General features: G+C 35.0%; 1 protein-coding gene across 3 annotated transcripts; it reads right to left on the reverse strand.

Annotated features, from left to right (window-relative positions):
* Positions 1-13: 13 nt before the first annotated feature.
* RB195_016209 (uncharacterized protein) lies at positions 14-16,014 on the reverse strand (the record flags this gene model as incomplete). Of its 3 annotated transcripts, XM_064207260.1 has the most annotated exons (11): positions 14-113; positions 162-226; positions 1,442-1,519; positions 2,749-2,866; positions 2,981-3,087; positions 7,327-7,417; positions 7,493-7,553; positions 8,252-8,386; positions 8,442-8,570; positions 9,602-9,702; positions 15,965-16,014. In XM_064207260.1, the coding sequence occupies 11 exons, from the start codon at positions 16,012-16,014 to the stop codon at positions 14-16; spliced, it is 1,035 nt and encodes a 344-aa protein (XP_064063141.1). The 3 variants fall into 3 exon arrangements, with proteins under 3 accessions (XP_064063141.1, XP_064063142.1, XP_064063143.1); XM_064207261.1 differs by lacking the exons at positions 14-113; positions 162-226; positions 8,252-8,386; ... (1 more) ...; positions 9,602-9,702; positions 15,965-16,014 and adding an exon at positions 1,298-1,329 and having other exon boundaries at positions 1,459-1,519; positions 7,493-7,533; XM_064207262.1 differs by lacking the exons at positions 14-113; positions 162-226; positions 1,442-1,519; ... (4 more) ...; positions 9,602-9,702; positions 15,965-16,014 and having other exon boundaries at positions 8,241-8,386; positions 8,442-8,511.
* Between the last annotated feature and the right edge of the window lie 1,636 nt (positions 16,015-17,650).

A 17,650-nucleotide genomic window follows, 5' to 3' on the forward strand; every position in this document is an offset into this window, starting at 1 on the left:
TCAACAAAATTATCTACAATAGAATTCTTCGCAATGGCAATATACTTATTACTAGAGCTCTTCTACGAGACATCTTAACATTCTCACGATTTTGTTGTCGCAGAAATTTTCTCCTGAATAAAAAACAATTGCTAGGATTACTCGTATCCTACTCTACTCACAATGTCTGAAACCTATTGCAACAAATCGGAGATATATTTTTTCCATCTTCTCTTCTCATTTCCGTCTGTAAATCCAAAACAGTGCGGATACGGTAATGATACAAAAGCTTGTGTTGAAGTTTGCGACTTGAAACAGTGCTGTATTCAAAATATGCTGATTCACGATTTTTATAAGTTCTCTGAACTTCCAGATGGCAATTAAAAATATGAAAATAATCAATAAAATCTGCAATATTGATCGTCCAGTGTAGCAGTCGAGGACGAGCGAACTCAAAGTAGTGTTCATGTGAAATTGCACGGATTTTTTTAAATGAACTTAAAGATGTTAAGGCGGACAATTTTTTCATCTGAAAATAATCCTTATCTACCCGTTTTTTTCTGAGGATTAACTCAAGAATCGAGTTTTTACTCTACACATACTATCATCTAGTGTGTCAATTTTTTTCCGTGTACATTCTTACTGATTTTTTTTATAAATGAAAAGATATTACTATCTTTGAAATAGTAATTAAAATTTAAATTAATTTTGATTACTATTTTAGACATTAATCATTAATTAAAATTCGAGTGGTAATAATGTCTCGCCCTGTTCTTTCCTGATTTTTTTTGCATCAGCTTTTCTTTTCTTTTTTCTTGTTTTTCCTGAGATTCCTGAGATTTTTAAAGGATTTTTTTCCTAGCATTTTTTTTTATTAATGTGTCTACACAGCTGGAAACCCTTAATAACTGTCGCCTTCTACTGGCACAATTCAAAATAAACGAAATAGCTAAACTACTAAAATTTTATATTTATTATTTTTTCGTACTCATATTTAACTTACATAGAACTATACAAAATTTCACAGAACACGAATGTTACAAAACGTAAAAAAATAAGAACAAATTTCTTCCGGAGACCTCTAAAATATGTACAATTACGGATGAAATTCCGTTAGAACCACTAAGGAAAATATGTGAAATCTCTGTCTTCAGTCGTTCATCGAAGAAGCATACAAAGGAGATAAAAACATAAAAAAATATCCATATACAAAAAAGAGAACCATGAGAGAAGTCGACCTCGATTTTTATAGTAAAATAGGTGACGCTCATTCAATTTTATAAGACGTATGGCCCAATGAGAACCGAATTCTAACGGTTCAATCACATGGTCCAAATATTGTCGATGGATCTGTAAAAGGCTATTTTTTCCGGTTCGTCTGTCTATAATGTTGTGTAAATAAAGGTTGAGTAAACAGCTTTTTTTTGAAAAAAAAGGGAGCAATAAAGGGTAAAAGCAGAACCTTTCGTATTCGCTGACCGTAATTTGAGTCATCAAGCACTTTATGGATTTTATAGGACAGTTCATCCACGGTAATATTCTGAAACACTGGTGATCACAAACCTTAACACGTACTATTCCTTCTATGTAGATTTACACTCGGAAATGCCCAAGATTTCCAGAAATTGGGATTTGTGAACTACTGGTAGCTACTAGTAAAATTTGCACTGCGAAAGAGAATACATAAATGAGTACTCATCGTACCATTCCGAATTTCCCACGGTCATAAAACCTTTATTTCTATATTCTTTTTTGTGTTTTCCTTGCGTCTTCTAGGATAAAAGTTGTAAGAGTTTTTTTAAATCGTTTTTACCGCTAAATCTGTTAGAAGGGATATTTTCCTATCGTGAAGGATCCTACTATTTGAGTCTTGAAGACATTGTCCGGTTCTCCCACCGCTTTCCTCAGTTAAAAGGATGACTGATGATTTCTATTTATGGTGCAAATCCACTACGACTAATTAAAGGTATCACCCCACGAATCTGGTTGGATTTTTTTGAACTATACCTATATCGGGTCCTAGATTATGTATACAGGGGATTTCCGCTCATCTCTTCCTGCATCACTGAAAACAGACGGCTCTGGAACGCTGTTCCCTATGACGTTCTCTACTGCAACGCACCACCCATGCGCTCCGCCCCTGCCTGCGATTCGTCGAATGAAATGATCTGCCTGTCAGAGCGTCCGAATGGATTTTCGACGAATCGCAGGCGGAGGCAGGGCGTAAGGGTGGCGCGTTTCAAGAGAGGACGTCTTAAGGCATTACATTCCGAACCAATCTGTTTACAGTGATGCAGGGAGAGATGAGCGGAACCACCTCTGTATTCATCGTCTACGACCCGATATAGGCACACTCCAACGAAAATCCATACCACGCCAGATTCGTTTAGTGATGGCATTAAATTCCTCACTTTTATCGTGTTCCCCCTATCGCAATTCGCTCTGATTGCTGCATAACAGTTTAAATATCCTCAAAATAGATTTTTTTAAAATTCTAAGTTGAACAAGATATGTTTTTGAATTTTTTTCTTGTGTATATTAACTAGTAAATGACTGAAATAATATCCTTATGCGGCCGCATTTGCGATCTTCTTTCATTTGAGACATCGAAGATGTAACTTTTAAGGATATTATTCGCTTTTTTTTTATTTATTTCACTTTAAGAAATTTTAATTTTAATAAGTTCTTTTTCGAACATCAACAACAAATAAATATAAATAGATATTAATTATTAATATAAATAAATGTTATTAAATAGAAAAGACGCACTTTTTTGTACATAAATTCAGCAACGCCTAATTCCCGTGCAAACAAAGCATTGCGAGGTTGATCAGCGAAAAACGGAAGAAAAAGCATCGCCGTATCCGAGCAAATTCCTTCTTTGACACTGAAAAACTTAAAAATAAAAGAATTCACATGAGTCACAAAGCATATAATGCCATGGGCTAGAGTTAAACTAGACAAAGAAGGGAAATATGCTATAGAGAAAAATTTTTAATACCTTTTCAAGCCTCCATGGGTGAAAAATAGAATTGTTTTGTTGTGTGAAAGTATATCATTTTGTGGGGCCCACGAAAGGATTTTCACATGAGGTTTTAGTCCTTCAACCTAAAAAAAAACACTCTTTTACTCTCTCTCTAATTTATCTTTCAATGGAAAATATCCTTAAAGGTATCACCACACGAATCTCGAGTGGTATGGATTTCCGAGGGCTAAAGACCATACGAGGGCGTAGATTGCAAAAACGCATGGGATCTCGTTCTTCTCTCCCTGCATCACTGTGAACAGATGGCTTCAGAAGGCGGTTCTTTACGACGTTTTTCTCACGTGCGCGTGCCACCCTTGCGCCCCGCCTCCGCCTGCGATTCGTCCAAATGGGTTTTTGCAATCTATGCCCCCGTATATGTCTTTGGCCCTCGAAAATTCATACTATGTCAGATTTGAGGGGTGACGCCTTCAAGCAGTGAGTCACGAAATTAATGAAGTGTGGGAACTGCATGTAAAATGAAGAGTTTTGCTGTATAGATTACGAATATGAACGTGGCTCCTCTCAATTCCTCCTAATGGTCCCGAAAAACGCTGTTCGTTCCTACTAGGTATCGGTCAAGGAAAGGAACTAGGTAAAGACGACACGGGACCATCGAGAACGGCTGCGCTCAAGGATAGTGCTACTGTAGAGATGGTCCTTAGGATCGACTGGAACATCGCTATGAGGTGGAGTTTATTTACGCTCCACCGCGTAAAATGCTTTAGTTCGTTTTCACTCAGCCGTAAGTTGGAACACGGCACAAACACACTTGTCGCATCCACGTGCGAGCGTTTGAAAATCGATGAGGTCTCCTCAGCAGCCTATTTAAGTGAAACCTCTGTAAAGGCTGCTGAGGAGGGGAACGAAGAGCGAGGAGGAGGGAGTGTTCAAATGTACCACGTAGGAGCGGTTCTAACACCTCAATGAAGATTTTTCTAAGGAAACTGTGCGGGACTACGCTTAAAGACATCACCCCACGAATCTGAGGTGGATGTACGGATGTATGTGACAGGTGGAGTATTCGTATACGGGATGGTAGACTATGGAGAGAAGGGTGATTCCGTCCATTTCTTCCTAATTGCCGTAAAAAACGGCCCGGAAGATACACATTCAGGCGTTCTGACGCACTATTTTCTACAACGAGTTCGACTGGAGCGCGCCAGCCTTGTGCTCACGCCGCATCTTCCGGACCGTTTTTTACGGTAATTAGGAAAAAATGGACGGAATCGCCCCTCTCTACATAATCTGCAGTCCCGTATCCGGATATTCCACCTGAAATCCGTACCACCTCAGATTCGTGGGGTGATGGCTCTAAACTCCTAGACTTACTTCCAAATTCTATATTGTTTATTCTTTATTTTTTATATTTATTTGGTATTTTATATTCCACTAAATTCCATATTTTCCATGAAGTTTTCCACTGCGTCAATTTCGTCAATACGTTGTCTTTGACGCTCTGAACTAGTAATAACAACGTGAAACAACCTGTTGTCCTCGGTAACTGAATATGATTCTGTAGTCGGTGAGCGAGTTCAATACGGAAAAAAATGTTGTAATCACCTGAACCACAAGAATATGTTTAACCTTATTCATAGGAGTCTAACTGAGTATTGTCTGAATATGCAAACTTTTTTTAGAAGGATATCGAGAAAGCTTTCAAGCTATCGAGCTAAAAGTGAAATTTTTTCAATGTTCTATTTTTTAAATTTAATATTTAATTTAATATTTTCTATTTTTTTGTACAATTAAAAAAAAGCTTTATGATGAGGGTTCCTTCTAATCTTTGACCCACATGTACACGTAGTGTTTAGCTCAACCGGACGGAATACTGTAAATACAATTAAATTAACAAATCCAAGCAAGGACGGTGAAGAGAGTTGGAAGACAAAGTCAGCCGAAACCTTGACTGTCTCGAAAAAAAAAGGCTAGAATTGATTTGATATTCATTTCAATCCAGAATAAAATCCATTGCAATTTTATTTTTGTCCAAATTGCGAGGAAAAAAGTTGCTGAACAGTTGCTAAGAAAATGTAAGACAACGGAAAAAATAAATTAGATAAATAAAAGTAAAATAAAACAAAAATAATTGAAATTTGCTATGCTACTGTGCCGCACCAAACATACCGGCAAAGGGAATGTCATAGAACTCATAACATGGTGAAATGAAATTATCGTATATAGTCATAGTAAGTATACAGGGCAGTCCATATAAAGTGCGACGAAAAACCCAGAGATACGGTAATTCCGTGAGAAAAAAAAAGAAAAAGAAAAAGAAACCAGCAAGGACATTTACTGGACCTTCCTGGAAAATTCGGCGCAAAGCCAACGCCGCAAAGATGTCATTGGAGTGGTGTGGGACTATTCTTTCAAATTTCTTGACGAAGGTGTTTGTGGTGGCCGTCAAACTCGACCGATCCCCCTTAATCTTTTAGACTTTGCTGTCTGCTCCGGCAAAGAGCCTGCTCTTTTTTTTGCAGCAGCAGTCACAGGATTCGCTGAAAGGGAGCCTGGATGAGGCATGGGGTATGGGAACTGATCGCACATCGAATCCTCACAAAATTCCGGAAGAGACAAACGGTCGCTTGTATTGAAGCTAAGGCGATTATTCTGTATGTGATGTCTGAGAACTTACGTAAAATTTTCCGTCTATTGAATTTAAAAAATTTGTAATCCTTTCTTTTTATTTTTCTTGTTTATTTATTTATTTATATTTTTCTTTGGATTCATTGGTGCTTTCATTGGTGGGTAGTTTTTTCCGTCACACCCCATGTGGACTACCTTGTATAGAAACGTAAATTAGTGATGTATACAACTGTGTTGTAAATAGTCTCCCAAAAAAATATTGAATGGAACAAATAAGTGATGATAAATAATAAATAAATAATGAAGAAACAAACATCAGAAGGAGCAACGATCCAGTTAACAATCGAACCAAATGCTATGTAAATAGTTCCTTTGGAGTTCGGATCTTCGACAAAATTCCGCAACTCTTCGGACAGTTCGCTCGGTTCGAAAATTATTCCAATTGCACAAAATTTACAAAAATATATCTCAATATTAAATAATACCTTGACAGTGTTCACCAATATGAATGAATTGGCTATCAATTGGAGTAGGGAACGCATACCCGTTAGGGAAATCCATGAATGTAGCGTAGGATGCCTACAAACTACACAGATGGGAACAAATTTGAAACGAAATCATAAGATTCAAGGTGGTGACATCGTCTACCTCATATATTTCCCTGTATGAGTTGCTGACGTTCAATAATTCTCCAGCTTTGATTAGTAGGTTGTTTGAAGCTATGTTCATGTAATACTGTAATTTAATGGATTTTTTTTTATGGCATAAAATTTGTCTTCTACGATCCATTATGTATATGTAAAAAAGGAGATCTATAGCCTTTACGTTCACCTCCCTTAACTATTTCAACGATTTTCCTTATGATTTGTAGTTCGTTGTTTGAAAGCATCCCTTGTTTTTAAATGAGAAAAATCTTCGGAATACAGTGCTTTGCCCCCGTATGATTCTTCTTGCATAATCAAGACGTGATTCTCTCAAGGAATCACAAATATCCGAGCAAAAAAATCCTAACGTGAACTCCAATAGGAGAACTACTTCCTGCTTAAGGACAATGCATCAGGAATTTGGCGAAGATGAGGTTTCCAAGGATACAAATAGAGTTTGGGGTGTAGATTACGAATTACGAGCTTGGCTCCTCTCAGTTCCCCCCTAATTGTCCTCAAAAATAGCGTGGGAAACGGTTTTCTTCCCGTTGGCACTAAAACATTCGCATGATCATTCAAAAAGTCGATCTCTCTAAGATGCCGGCCTTTTACAGTAACCACTCTTATTAACGCCAGGAGAGATCCGCTTTCTTTTTTTTCCTTTTTTTTCTGTGAAAAACAGTGTTCAGTAAAAGATTTTTTTTACTAAAAAGTAAAATATTTGAAGATACGTCGCAAATTCCTTGCGCAACGTACGTTCTTGTGTACGTTTGGCTACGCTTACATACGGATACGAGTTAGGGACCTTACTGCCTACCGATGGAAATTTTTCTACACATTTCAGCAAAATAAATAAATAATCAATGAAAACAGTGACCTCCAGCCACAGCACGCCTTCGATTTTTGATTTTTTTTTTATTTTCATTTTATTTCAATTTTATTTTTAAGCAAAGTAAGCAAGTAGTGCTTTTAGGTAAGCAAAATATAAATAGGAAACCTGGAAATTACTACTGTTCGATGAAAACGATTGTTTTTTTTTTCAAATTCAACTCATTTTTTCTTCAAATGTGCAAAAACACAACAGATCTCTACCTGCTCAACAATCGCGTCACGGATGGTGTCAAAACGTCCATAAAAATCGGTCAGATCAAATTTGTGAATATTATAACCTTTTGAGTAGTAGCTGAAAAAAATTTTTAAACTTGGAATTGGAATCATCACAGGAAAAATTTGCTCTATATCCGGTCTTTGAACATACTTTGGATTTGTCACCGGATTACGTGAAATCGCACGGTACATACTGAACGAATTTGACATATCTGTAAGGGAAATTTTCAGGAAATACATATAAACGTGAAAATAAATAAATAGACAAATATGATTGATCTTTTTGCAATGGCGTGTCAAAATTTTTTCTTACTAATTCATAACAAATATAAAATTTAAAAAATAAAAATAAATATGAAAAATAAGAGAGCTGTCAGAGAAATGAGTAGCTAACCAGGTTCTAGAGTGTAAGGAGTTGTTTCGTCGAGTAAATTGATCAATTTAGTGCTCCGAATAAACGTGAACATCCCAAGTTTTTAGAAGATTTATCGTGTTTTATTTTTTTTTTTGCAAATACAAGTATTAATAAAGAATTAATAGTAATATAATTTTATATTTAATAATTAATAATAATAAATTTAAAAAAACATTCGAACAGTACACATCTACGTGTTTTTGGGGAGAACCTACGTTCGAAAATTTTCCCGAACGCTGTTCTCAAAAATTGCAACAACTACAAAAACTGTAATTACATTATTCTTTGGATTTTTTGTAGCCTATTCGACCACGTGTGAAGGAACCTTATTGATTGCTGGATAATTAATTAATTCTTCCCTCCCCGCCCTTGCAATGCCGGTTTTTTGACCGTATGTGGTAAAAGAAAAGGAGGTCTCGTCTACTGAGTTTTCTGTTACCGTAGCCCTACTTCCATAGTTTTTACGTACGTTTTTTTACGTGAACTAAAACTTGCCTGTCGTCGAAAAAGTGGCCACTTTTGTGCCGAACGTTTTTCGTAAATTCAACGCCATAGCGCCTTGTGCTGTGGCGAAAAGTTCATCCACAATCACCAAATCAAATGGAGTGCTCATCACCTTCTGGAAAATCTCTGAAACAAGAAAACTCATCGGAATTTTTTATGCATAATTTTAAACAAAAAATACCATCTTTACGGCTATGATGTAAATAATCAAGACCGACACGATGAGGAGTCACATAAAGCTCAGGTTCCATTTCGAGGAACCAAAAAACTTTGTCCACCGTCTCCAACATATCGCCAGTTTTTTGATCGTCTGCAACATTTTGTATTATTTTGCATTATTTGGGAGCTTATACATTTTCCAGCCACAATTCGAAAAGATATACTTATAATTATTGATAGAATTCCATAAAATTGCTCTTCTCCTTTAGTTTTTTTTTCGAGAATTTTTTAGAGAATAGTTTTAATTTTCTCTTGCTCCGTTAGAGGAGCATGGAAGAAAAATTCAAAAAAAAATTATCCAGTTGATTTAAAGGCAAAATTTCTTCCGATAAGAAGGTCCAGTCAAAAACTATTTTACTATTTATGAAAAATTAGAGAATAGTAGATTATTAAAATGTAGCAACAAATACTCCCTCGACGGAAACCAAAAATCTTTCTGTAATTCGCCATTCTCACTTAAAGGCATCACCCCACGAATCTGAGGTGGTGCAGATTTCAGGTGGAGTATTCGTATACGGGATGGGAGACTATGAAGACAGGGGTGATTCCGTCCACTTCTTCCTAATTGCCGGAAAAAACGGCCCTTAAGATGCAGCGCGGGCACAAGGCTGCCGCGCTCCAGTCGAACTCCCCGTAGAAAATAGTGCGCCAAAACGCCTGAAGCCGTATCTTCCGGGCCGTTTTTTACGGCAATTAGGAAGAAATGGACGGGATCACCCACCTCTCCATAGTCTCCCATCCCGTATACGAAATTTTCGCCTGAAATCCGTACCACCTCAAATTCGTGGAGTGATGCCTTTAATCTTACATCTATCATACATAGTTGCTTTAAGGAGAGGAATTTATCCATTATTCAAAAATTTGTTGTAGAAAAAAATAACAGAATGACTCTTTTCTCTTCTATCTCCAAATTTTCCGTGTAAAATTTCAATATTAATTCTAGAAATTTGAGTTTTTTTTTTCTCAAGACAGCAAAAAAGTAATCTTTGTCTCAGCCTAGCATATTTTTTGAAAATTCAAATAGTAATAACATCTAAATTTTCAGATGCGTTGTTTTCTATTTTTCGATAGGCAAATCCTCGTCTTCCAGAGATTCTACGCTGCTAAGAAATTAACACCTACTGGAGAGTACAGTTTCCAAGGCGTGAACACCTTCTCCCAACGGTCCTATTGATTTACGAACCATTGAATAGATGGAGACGTTGTTTCCCTTCGCCGCCAGTCTAAAATATTTTTGAAAAATGAAGTAAGGGTAATCGTGATTCGTTCGAATAAATCTATTTTTTATCCGTTCGGATAAAAAAAAGAGAGTAAGGAAAAAAACAAAAATAAAAAGATTAAAAATCTATTAAAGATTTAAAAAAGAGCTTATTTAAGATTTGAGAAAGAGATTTCAACGAAAAAAAAATTTACAAATTTTGCTCGATTTTCTTCTGCGGACAGATTAGACGTCCGAAATGGTTTTGTGTTGCTCATTTCGCAAATTTTTTCCGCTTCCCCGCTGCAATCACGTCGATAGCGGATAGCGTTTATACTTCGACACTTCGCTCTTACGTAAATTTGTGGAACCTTGAACGAGGCCTTCACATGTACCACAAATCTGCATAAAAAAAAGGATTAGTTAGTTCCTTGCGCTGGAATGTGAAAAGAAATGGATCAACCAATCACAACATCTCTGTACCGCCTATTTTTGCTTCACAAAACGCTTTTCATCTTTTCTTTCATATCTTATTTCATACCATTTGATGTACGAAAGGTTACTACGAAAGGACAGGATGAAGTAAACAATATAGGCAATTATATTTTGATCATCTGTTATTCATTTTTTTCTTTTTTTTTTCTTCTGAGTTCAACAGATAATTCTAAAAATTGTGCTGGTAGTGTTTTTCATCGATGTGGAAGCATTTAGATAAATAAATAAATAAATAAACAAATAAATTAATATGGACAATAATAATGAATAAATAAATAAATATTAATGATAAAAATAAATAATAATAAATAAATAATGATAAATAATAAATAATAAATTAACAAATAATGAGATAATAAATGGATAATTTATACAGATAAATAAATAAATAAATAAATGGATTAAGAGAGGAGATTTCATTTCGCGATCAATCCTCCCTTAGGGAAAAACCTCCTTAAAGTAGATTGGGAGAGTATCAACTTTTTGAAAAATCCTGAAGAGATTAACAAGAAATTAGGAGACCTCTGGGCGAGTGGAGCCGAACATTTTTAATATAATAGTTTATTCATTTAAGAATTTCTAAAGAATGGAGCGTGTCCACTGTTTTTTTCCCTCGCCAGATTCCCAATAATTACCGGCTCCATTTCGCCTCAGGCGGCAATTAATTCATCCGAATCTGTTTCTTCTATCGTACCCTAAATTGCGTGTCCAATGTTGTGACTGAATTCGATTCAACCATGCAACCATGTTTTCTTTTTGTTCATTGTTTATGTGTTTTTTTTTGGTTGACACGCTGATGAACAGCTTTTCATGGAGAGGTCCCATGGGGTAATCAACATCACAACAATTTCTTTCTCGCTTTTATTTTATGACATATTTCTTTCGTCGAGCGATTTTCCCGTGTTTAATTCGAAAACGATTGAAAAAGCTGAGAAATTGTTGTAATATATTGAATTCTGCAGCTATCCAGCATCCCGCGGATTACAGCGAGATGATTGACACCTACCCTAATGGTTTTCAAGCCTGAAATTTCGTACGAGTGCTGCTTAAGTGCTCTGAAGCAGCGTGAGCGCCTAACCATGCCGAGTCGAGGATCATATGACGTCAAACATATCGTGTTCGAGGAGTTCAGCCTCAACATTACAGTATCCCTACTACGGGAACATTTCGATCCATTCAAGGAAAAAGAAAAAAATTTACTAGTGGTTCAGTAACTCAGCAGTGCGAAAACCTTACATACATACCACAAAAATCATCATTTTTAGGCGTAAATTCGAATGGGACCCCTGCATTTGGCATTTTCACCTAAAAAAATATTACAAATTGAATTACTAAAATATTAAAAATGGGTTATTGTTGTAGACGTTATTATTGTAAGGATCAAGATTCTATACGTTCAAGAAAAAAAAAGAATTTCACTGCAGCCTGAGTAACTCAACATGGCGTAATCCTTGCTGACACATCACAAGGATCACCCTTTATAAGCGTAAATTGACATGGGACCCAGGAATTTGTTGTTCTCACCTAGAATAACACCTAATGTTGTTGTTGTAGATGTTATAATCGTAAGACTAAGATTCTATGCATTCAAGAGAGAAAAAAAAACAATTTCACTATAACCTCAGTAACTCAGCCGTGCGAAAGCCTTACATACACCTCACAAAAAGCTTCCTTTTTAGGCGTAAATCGGTATGGGACCTATGTCTTTGTTATTTTCACCTGGAAATAATACTTAGGGTTATTGTTGTGGATTTTATTATCGATGAGGCTAAGATTTTGTGCATTCAAGGAAAAAAAGAAGAATTTTAACACTACATACTTCAGTAACTCAGAAAGGGGCGAAATCCTTATAGACACATCACAAACGTCATCCTTTTTAGGCGTAAATCGGTACGGGACCTATTATATACAAAATTTTTTCATTTAGAAATAAAATGTAGGGTTATTGTTGTCAATTTTATTGCAAATGTGACCCAATTCAATTATTTTAAAGTATTATACACAAAGCAGAACTCCACGGAAAAACAACTGTAGTTATTTTAACCATTACTTATTCTTTTTTATCTATTTATTTCATTTCATTATTCTTTATTATTTATTTTAAAGGAGGCTTGGATTTTTTATACTTATCGTTATAATCACTAGCAATTACGTTTTTTGCGTACCGACAACGATACAGTATCATTATGACCATATTTTTTGTGAATTTGGAGGAAAATTGAAGAGTTGCTGGCGCTTCGATGCTCAATATGCTACCCTTATGGATATTTCCTGAGTATCACCCCTTCAAAAGTATAAATCGGTGTAGGACCTGCGCATTGTTGCTCTTTCCCATGGCACCTAGAATTATTCACCGAAAAGGAAAGTTGATTCCCTTATTCCGGCACGTTAAGCATAAAAGTAGTGCCTTATGGAAGAGTAATCGTGGTCACCGCTATTATCCTTAACCCTTTACTAACCAGTTTAGTTAGGCGCATGGAAAAACAGCAACTCGCGAACTTTTTCGTTACAAATCCTACCGTAATCCTGAATCACATTTTTTTTTTGTTGTTGTAAAAAACAGAAAATACGGTTAACGCAGTACTATTTATTTGTTTAAGCACCATTACCATTAGCTAATTTTAGTTTATAAAATAGTAATAAAATAAATTGTTTATATTTTTAAAATTTCTAAAATTATGATATTTTTCCATCCAGTCATTCATATGCATTCGAGGATTCCTCGGACAAGTATCAAAGAACTTCCTGGCGTCGTGTTTCCCGTTCCCTTTCTGTTTGAAAATGCGATTCTGTCTTTTTTTTCTTTCATTTTCATTTCATTTTCTTTGTGATGAAAAAAAAGAAGTGAAAAAGCAAAAATACAGCAATTGTGCAGAAAACCGCGGGAACGGATGAATTTCTATTTTTTTCATTTCAAAGTGTTGAAGTAAGCTAAATAAGCGTGTCCCCGTAGCGGCGACAATGGATTTAAAGGACTCATTTTCCATGTCGCGCGTACGGCGACAACAGAGCGCCAAAGGTTAACCTTATAGTCACCAGCACATAAATATAAATAAATAAATGACATAAATGACATAAATATTTGCTCAAACGATCGCAATCCCCGCTCGATTGAAGCAGAGACAGAGTTGAGAGATCAGAAATGGTATCTAGCAGCTGAAAAATGTGTGTTTTTCGAAATGGGACCTATCTCAATGGGATTGTAATTTTCGTACTCTTCAATTTTTTTATTATGTTTTACCAAATGAAAATAAAGTCGGCAGGTGACCGTGTGGAGACCACTGTCGCATTTGATGTGTAAAATTTCGTCGACTACGGACGAGTTTTCCGAAATCTACAACTTTCCTAACCAGGTATGCTTAAATTTGCAATTTCTTCCCCTCAGAATCATGCTGTTGACAGGAAAAAGACGTTTCGGTGACATTTTCAGGACCAAAATCTCCTCTCCAGATGAGTTCCGAGGGAAAAATTAGAAAAATAAATAGAAAAATAATTTCCCCCTATCAGGATTAGTGCGATAATCGGTGTGAAAAGCACAAGTGTCCCCTTAGATGCAAAAATACTTAGAGCTTCAAAATTGCCTCATTATCCTGGTCGCATGTGGATTCTTGCAATAAACGCCGATAAATTTCCTGCAGAACATGTCTGCATACAGCAAAAACTATAACTGCCGATGAAATTGCCCGAAAATCCTGTGATTTCAGGGAAAATCTCCGGGGAATCTCCTTGAAAAGTCGTGGTTGGAAATTAAAACCGGAGAAATAGGCAATAACCTATCCTCCTACTCAAAAGCGCTGTACATACTAAGCTGCTTAAAAGTAAGAAAAAAATATTTCTGGCCCATTTCAGAGTTACTAAATGGGGGGAGGAGGGAAGGGAAATGCGTCGATCAAATTTGTGTGAAATTCGTGGAAGCGCGTACGTAACGAAGTTTCGCGATCTCAGACTTGGTCGGGAAAGGAAAAAATTTTCTCGAATGCGCATTTTCCGCTTAGAAATGTGCTTTCACAAAACAGAAGTTTTTGCGAAACAAACACAATTTTATTACGCGTGTTTCTGGATCTTTCTGGATGTTTCAAGAGTTCGTCCTCAGCCACATATTCATTTTTATTTTGATAATTTCTCTTTCTTGTCCACTCTTCCTCCCTCTCTTCCTCCTCCTCTTTAAAGCTTCTAATTCTTCCGTTCCACTCGTAACACTTCTTGTCTTTTAATCTTGTTTACCCCTTTTGCATTTGTTTGTTGCTCTTATGATTATTGTTTACTCTATTGAACCAATCATGTGTTTTGTTTGTTTGTTTGTTTTTCCTTTAATTGCGACAAGAAGAGCAATCAGCGTATGTATGTAACTGCCATCATTTGCTTTCTAACGACTGGAAAAATATTTGTTCACCAGTCTTCAAGCCTCTTCTTCGTCTTTTCTACGAGTCGTCTCCGGACGGGAATTTTGATTTTTTCCAGAAAAAAAACAACGTTATAATAGCTTTTCTTCTGCCGATATTTCCATTACAAATCTTTTTTTTCTAAGAACTATGTTGGACTTCTCCCAATGTTTATCGCTTCATATTGTTTATTTCCGTATTCTCACATTTTTTTTTGTTTTTTAGTCTGCAAATATTTGTTGAAACAATAATATACAACTGTCCATTCCTGGAACAATTACGAAATCCGTGAAATAGCAAAGAAAAATCTACAAAAATTCCCTTTTAATAGATTTTATTCGTGTTTAGGAGTTTTTAGGGGTTTTTATTCGAATAGTCTTCCATTTTTTCCTTGTTAATCTTTTATTTCCTCATTTTTAAGTAAATGAACAAGTAAAGTGGATTTTTCAAGAGCGAAAAACAAAAAAAGAACAAATAAATAAATAATGACAAAATAAATAAATAAATAAATAAATAAACTCCTCATTTTTATTCCTGTTTATTTGGGTTTTTATTTGAATAGTCTTCCATTTTTCCTTTTATTTCCTTTATTTTTAAGTAAATAAATAAGTAAAGTGAATTTTTTAAAAGCAGTCATGTTAATCTTTTACTTCCTCTATTTTAAGTAATAATAAGTAATAGTTAGTATTAAATATTAAATAATAATAAGTACTAATAAATAATTAGTAATAAGTAAAGCGGATTCTTCAAAAGCAAAGAACTAAAGTAAATAAATTAAATAATAACGAAATAAATAAATAATAAATAATAATAAACTAAATAAACTAATAAACTCCTCTTTCTTGCTATTTTCTCCCATCCATCTCATCCATACGTATTCTATACCACTCATTTAAAACTAACCTAAAATGAATAAATAAATAAATAAATAAAATAACAATAAACTAAATAAATAAATAAACTCCTGTTTCTTGCTATTTTCTCTCATCCACCCGTGTTCTATACCACTCTTTTAAAACTAACCTAAAATAAATAATTAAATAAGTAAATAAATAGAATAAGTAATAATAAACTAAATAAATTAATAAACTCCTCTTTCCCGCTATTTTCTCTCATCCATACGCATTTATTCTAAACCACTCATTTAACGCTTCAGTAAATTTCCCAACCATCCATGGCTACATACTTCCAGCTTCAACTGATGTCACCGCGTTTAAGCAGACCCCTGGGAATGCTATAATCTTCCGAGCTGGGACTCACTTGCAGCTTGATTTACATCCCGCTCTTAGAAAGACATTAGAATGAAAAATTACCATTTTTCGTGTGTTTGTGTGTGTGCGTGTGTTTTTTTTTTCGCCAACGCCACAAATTCCATATTCCACATTCTAAGGATGATCGAATCTGTCATACCTGCCAATGAAATGCTCCCAAGTGGACAACAACAGTAATCCTCCTCCCATCGAGTGGATTTGTTTTCGAGTGTTCGAGAATCGAAAGAACGATGCGACGAATTTTGGATTTATTCCCGAAAGAACAAATTTATAAATTTCCCCACATGGAGAAATTTTCCTCGTCACCTCACTGATAGAGTGGTTCGTGACGTTTTCAAAAGTTTCGCGTTCTTGAGATCCTCGAGGGAAATTCATGGCATTCGCATCAGATCAGCAGCTAGTATTTTAGATCCCAGTCATATTTACGGTCATAAATATAAACAAAATATAAATATATATGTAATATGTTTAATAAATATGTATGTAAATAACACAAGACTTTTATTTTTTATTTTACTTTACTTTTTTTTATTACTTTTATTCTATCTATTCCACTTTTATTTTTAATATATTTTATTTTATCGAAAACTGACCTTTGTCCAAGAAAAACGAGACGATTTTCCAGTGAAGGATTACGAGGTCACATTAAACGTCCCCTCCCCCCCCTTCCCTTCCCCCCGCGTTTCTGCTGTCCAACGCTAAAGTTTATATTTTGCCCTCGCACAAAAATATGTGAATCCAAGGCACCTTTTGACTATTTGCAACAAATTCTGCAACAAATTTCGTGGAATTTTTCGATGTTGCTTTGTAAATTTTGGTCCAAGAAAAACGAGATTTTCTCTTTCTTTTCTCTTTCTTTTCTCCCTGTCCCCGATAAATGAAACGTTCGCATTCGTAGGTTTTACCAAAGGTGAAAGACCTTATCGACAGAATTCCACATTTCTGCCGAACAAATTAATTTTCCCTTCTTTTTCAACCATCTCTTGAATGCTCTAATGAAATTTCTTTCATTTATAATGAGAAAACGTTTTTTCTTTCTTTCTTAGTTAAGATCGAAAATTATTCTCGCAAACGAAAAATAGGTGAACGGAATTTTATTTTATTTTTATTTTTATTTCTTCTTTCTTTTAATTTTATTTAATTTCTTGAATTTTTGATTATAAAATTATTTAATTTATTTCGTGAAATTTCTTGTGATTATTTTTGGTGATCGCACAACTATTTGTTGCTTTAATAATTCATCAATTGAAGCCTTCCCAAACACCTCCTGAAGAAAAATTTGGATTTTTTGTTAGTTTTTTTCTTCTTTATATCCTATTTCAAATGTTAGCCGTTACAACTTTTCACTTAATGTAAATCTAAACATAAATAATAATGAAGTGATAAACAAATAAAGAAAAAAACAAAGACTTTCACATTTTTCTAAGAGAAAAATATGAAGTTCTTGCATTTAAAGCACTAAAATGACCCTTTGGATAACCTAGCTGACAATCCAGAGGAAATTGGGATGAGCGACAAGCAGTGCGCCGATTTTCACATAGAAACTTTAATAAGATTTAAAAAAACAAGAAATTTCTTGAGGAAAAAAAATTTTCTAGGTACAAAGATGAATAATTATTTCGAATTTCGACTAAAAATTTGAAAAAAATAAATCTGTTGCCTGAAATTACGGTAGTTATTCACGAACACTTTTGTTAAGCACTATAATTATGTGCTAAATCATATGATAATCCTCAGATTGAGTAACTGTCATAAAATTAAGGATTTATTATGGACCGAACGGTATGATTCAGCCATTCTACTTAAATTTTGCTTTTGCGGTGCT

The sequence above is a fragment of the Necator americanus genome, chromosome V, assembly GCF_031761385.1.
Source record: "Necator americanus strain Aroian chromosome V, whole genome shotgun sequence".
NCBI lineage: Eukaryota > Metazoa > Nematoda > Chromadorea > Rhabditida > Ancylostomatidae > Necator > Necator americanus.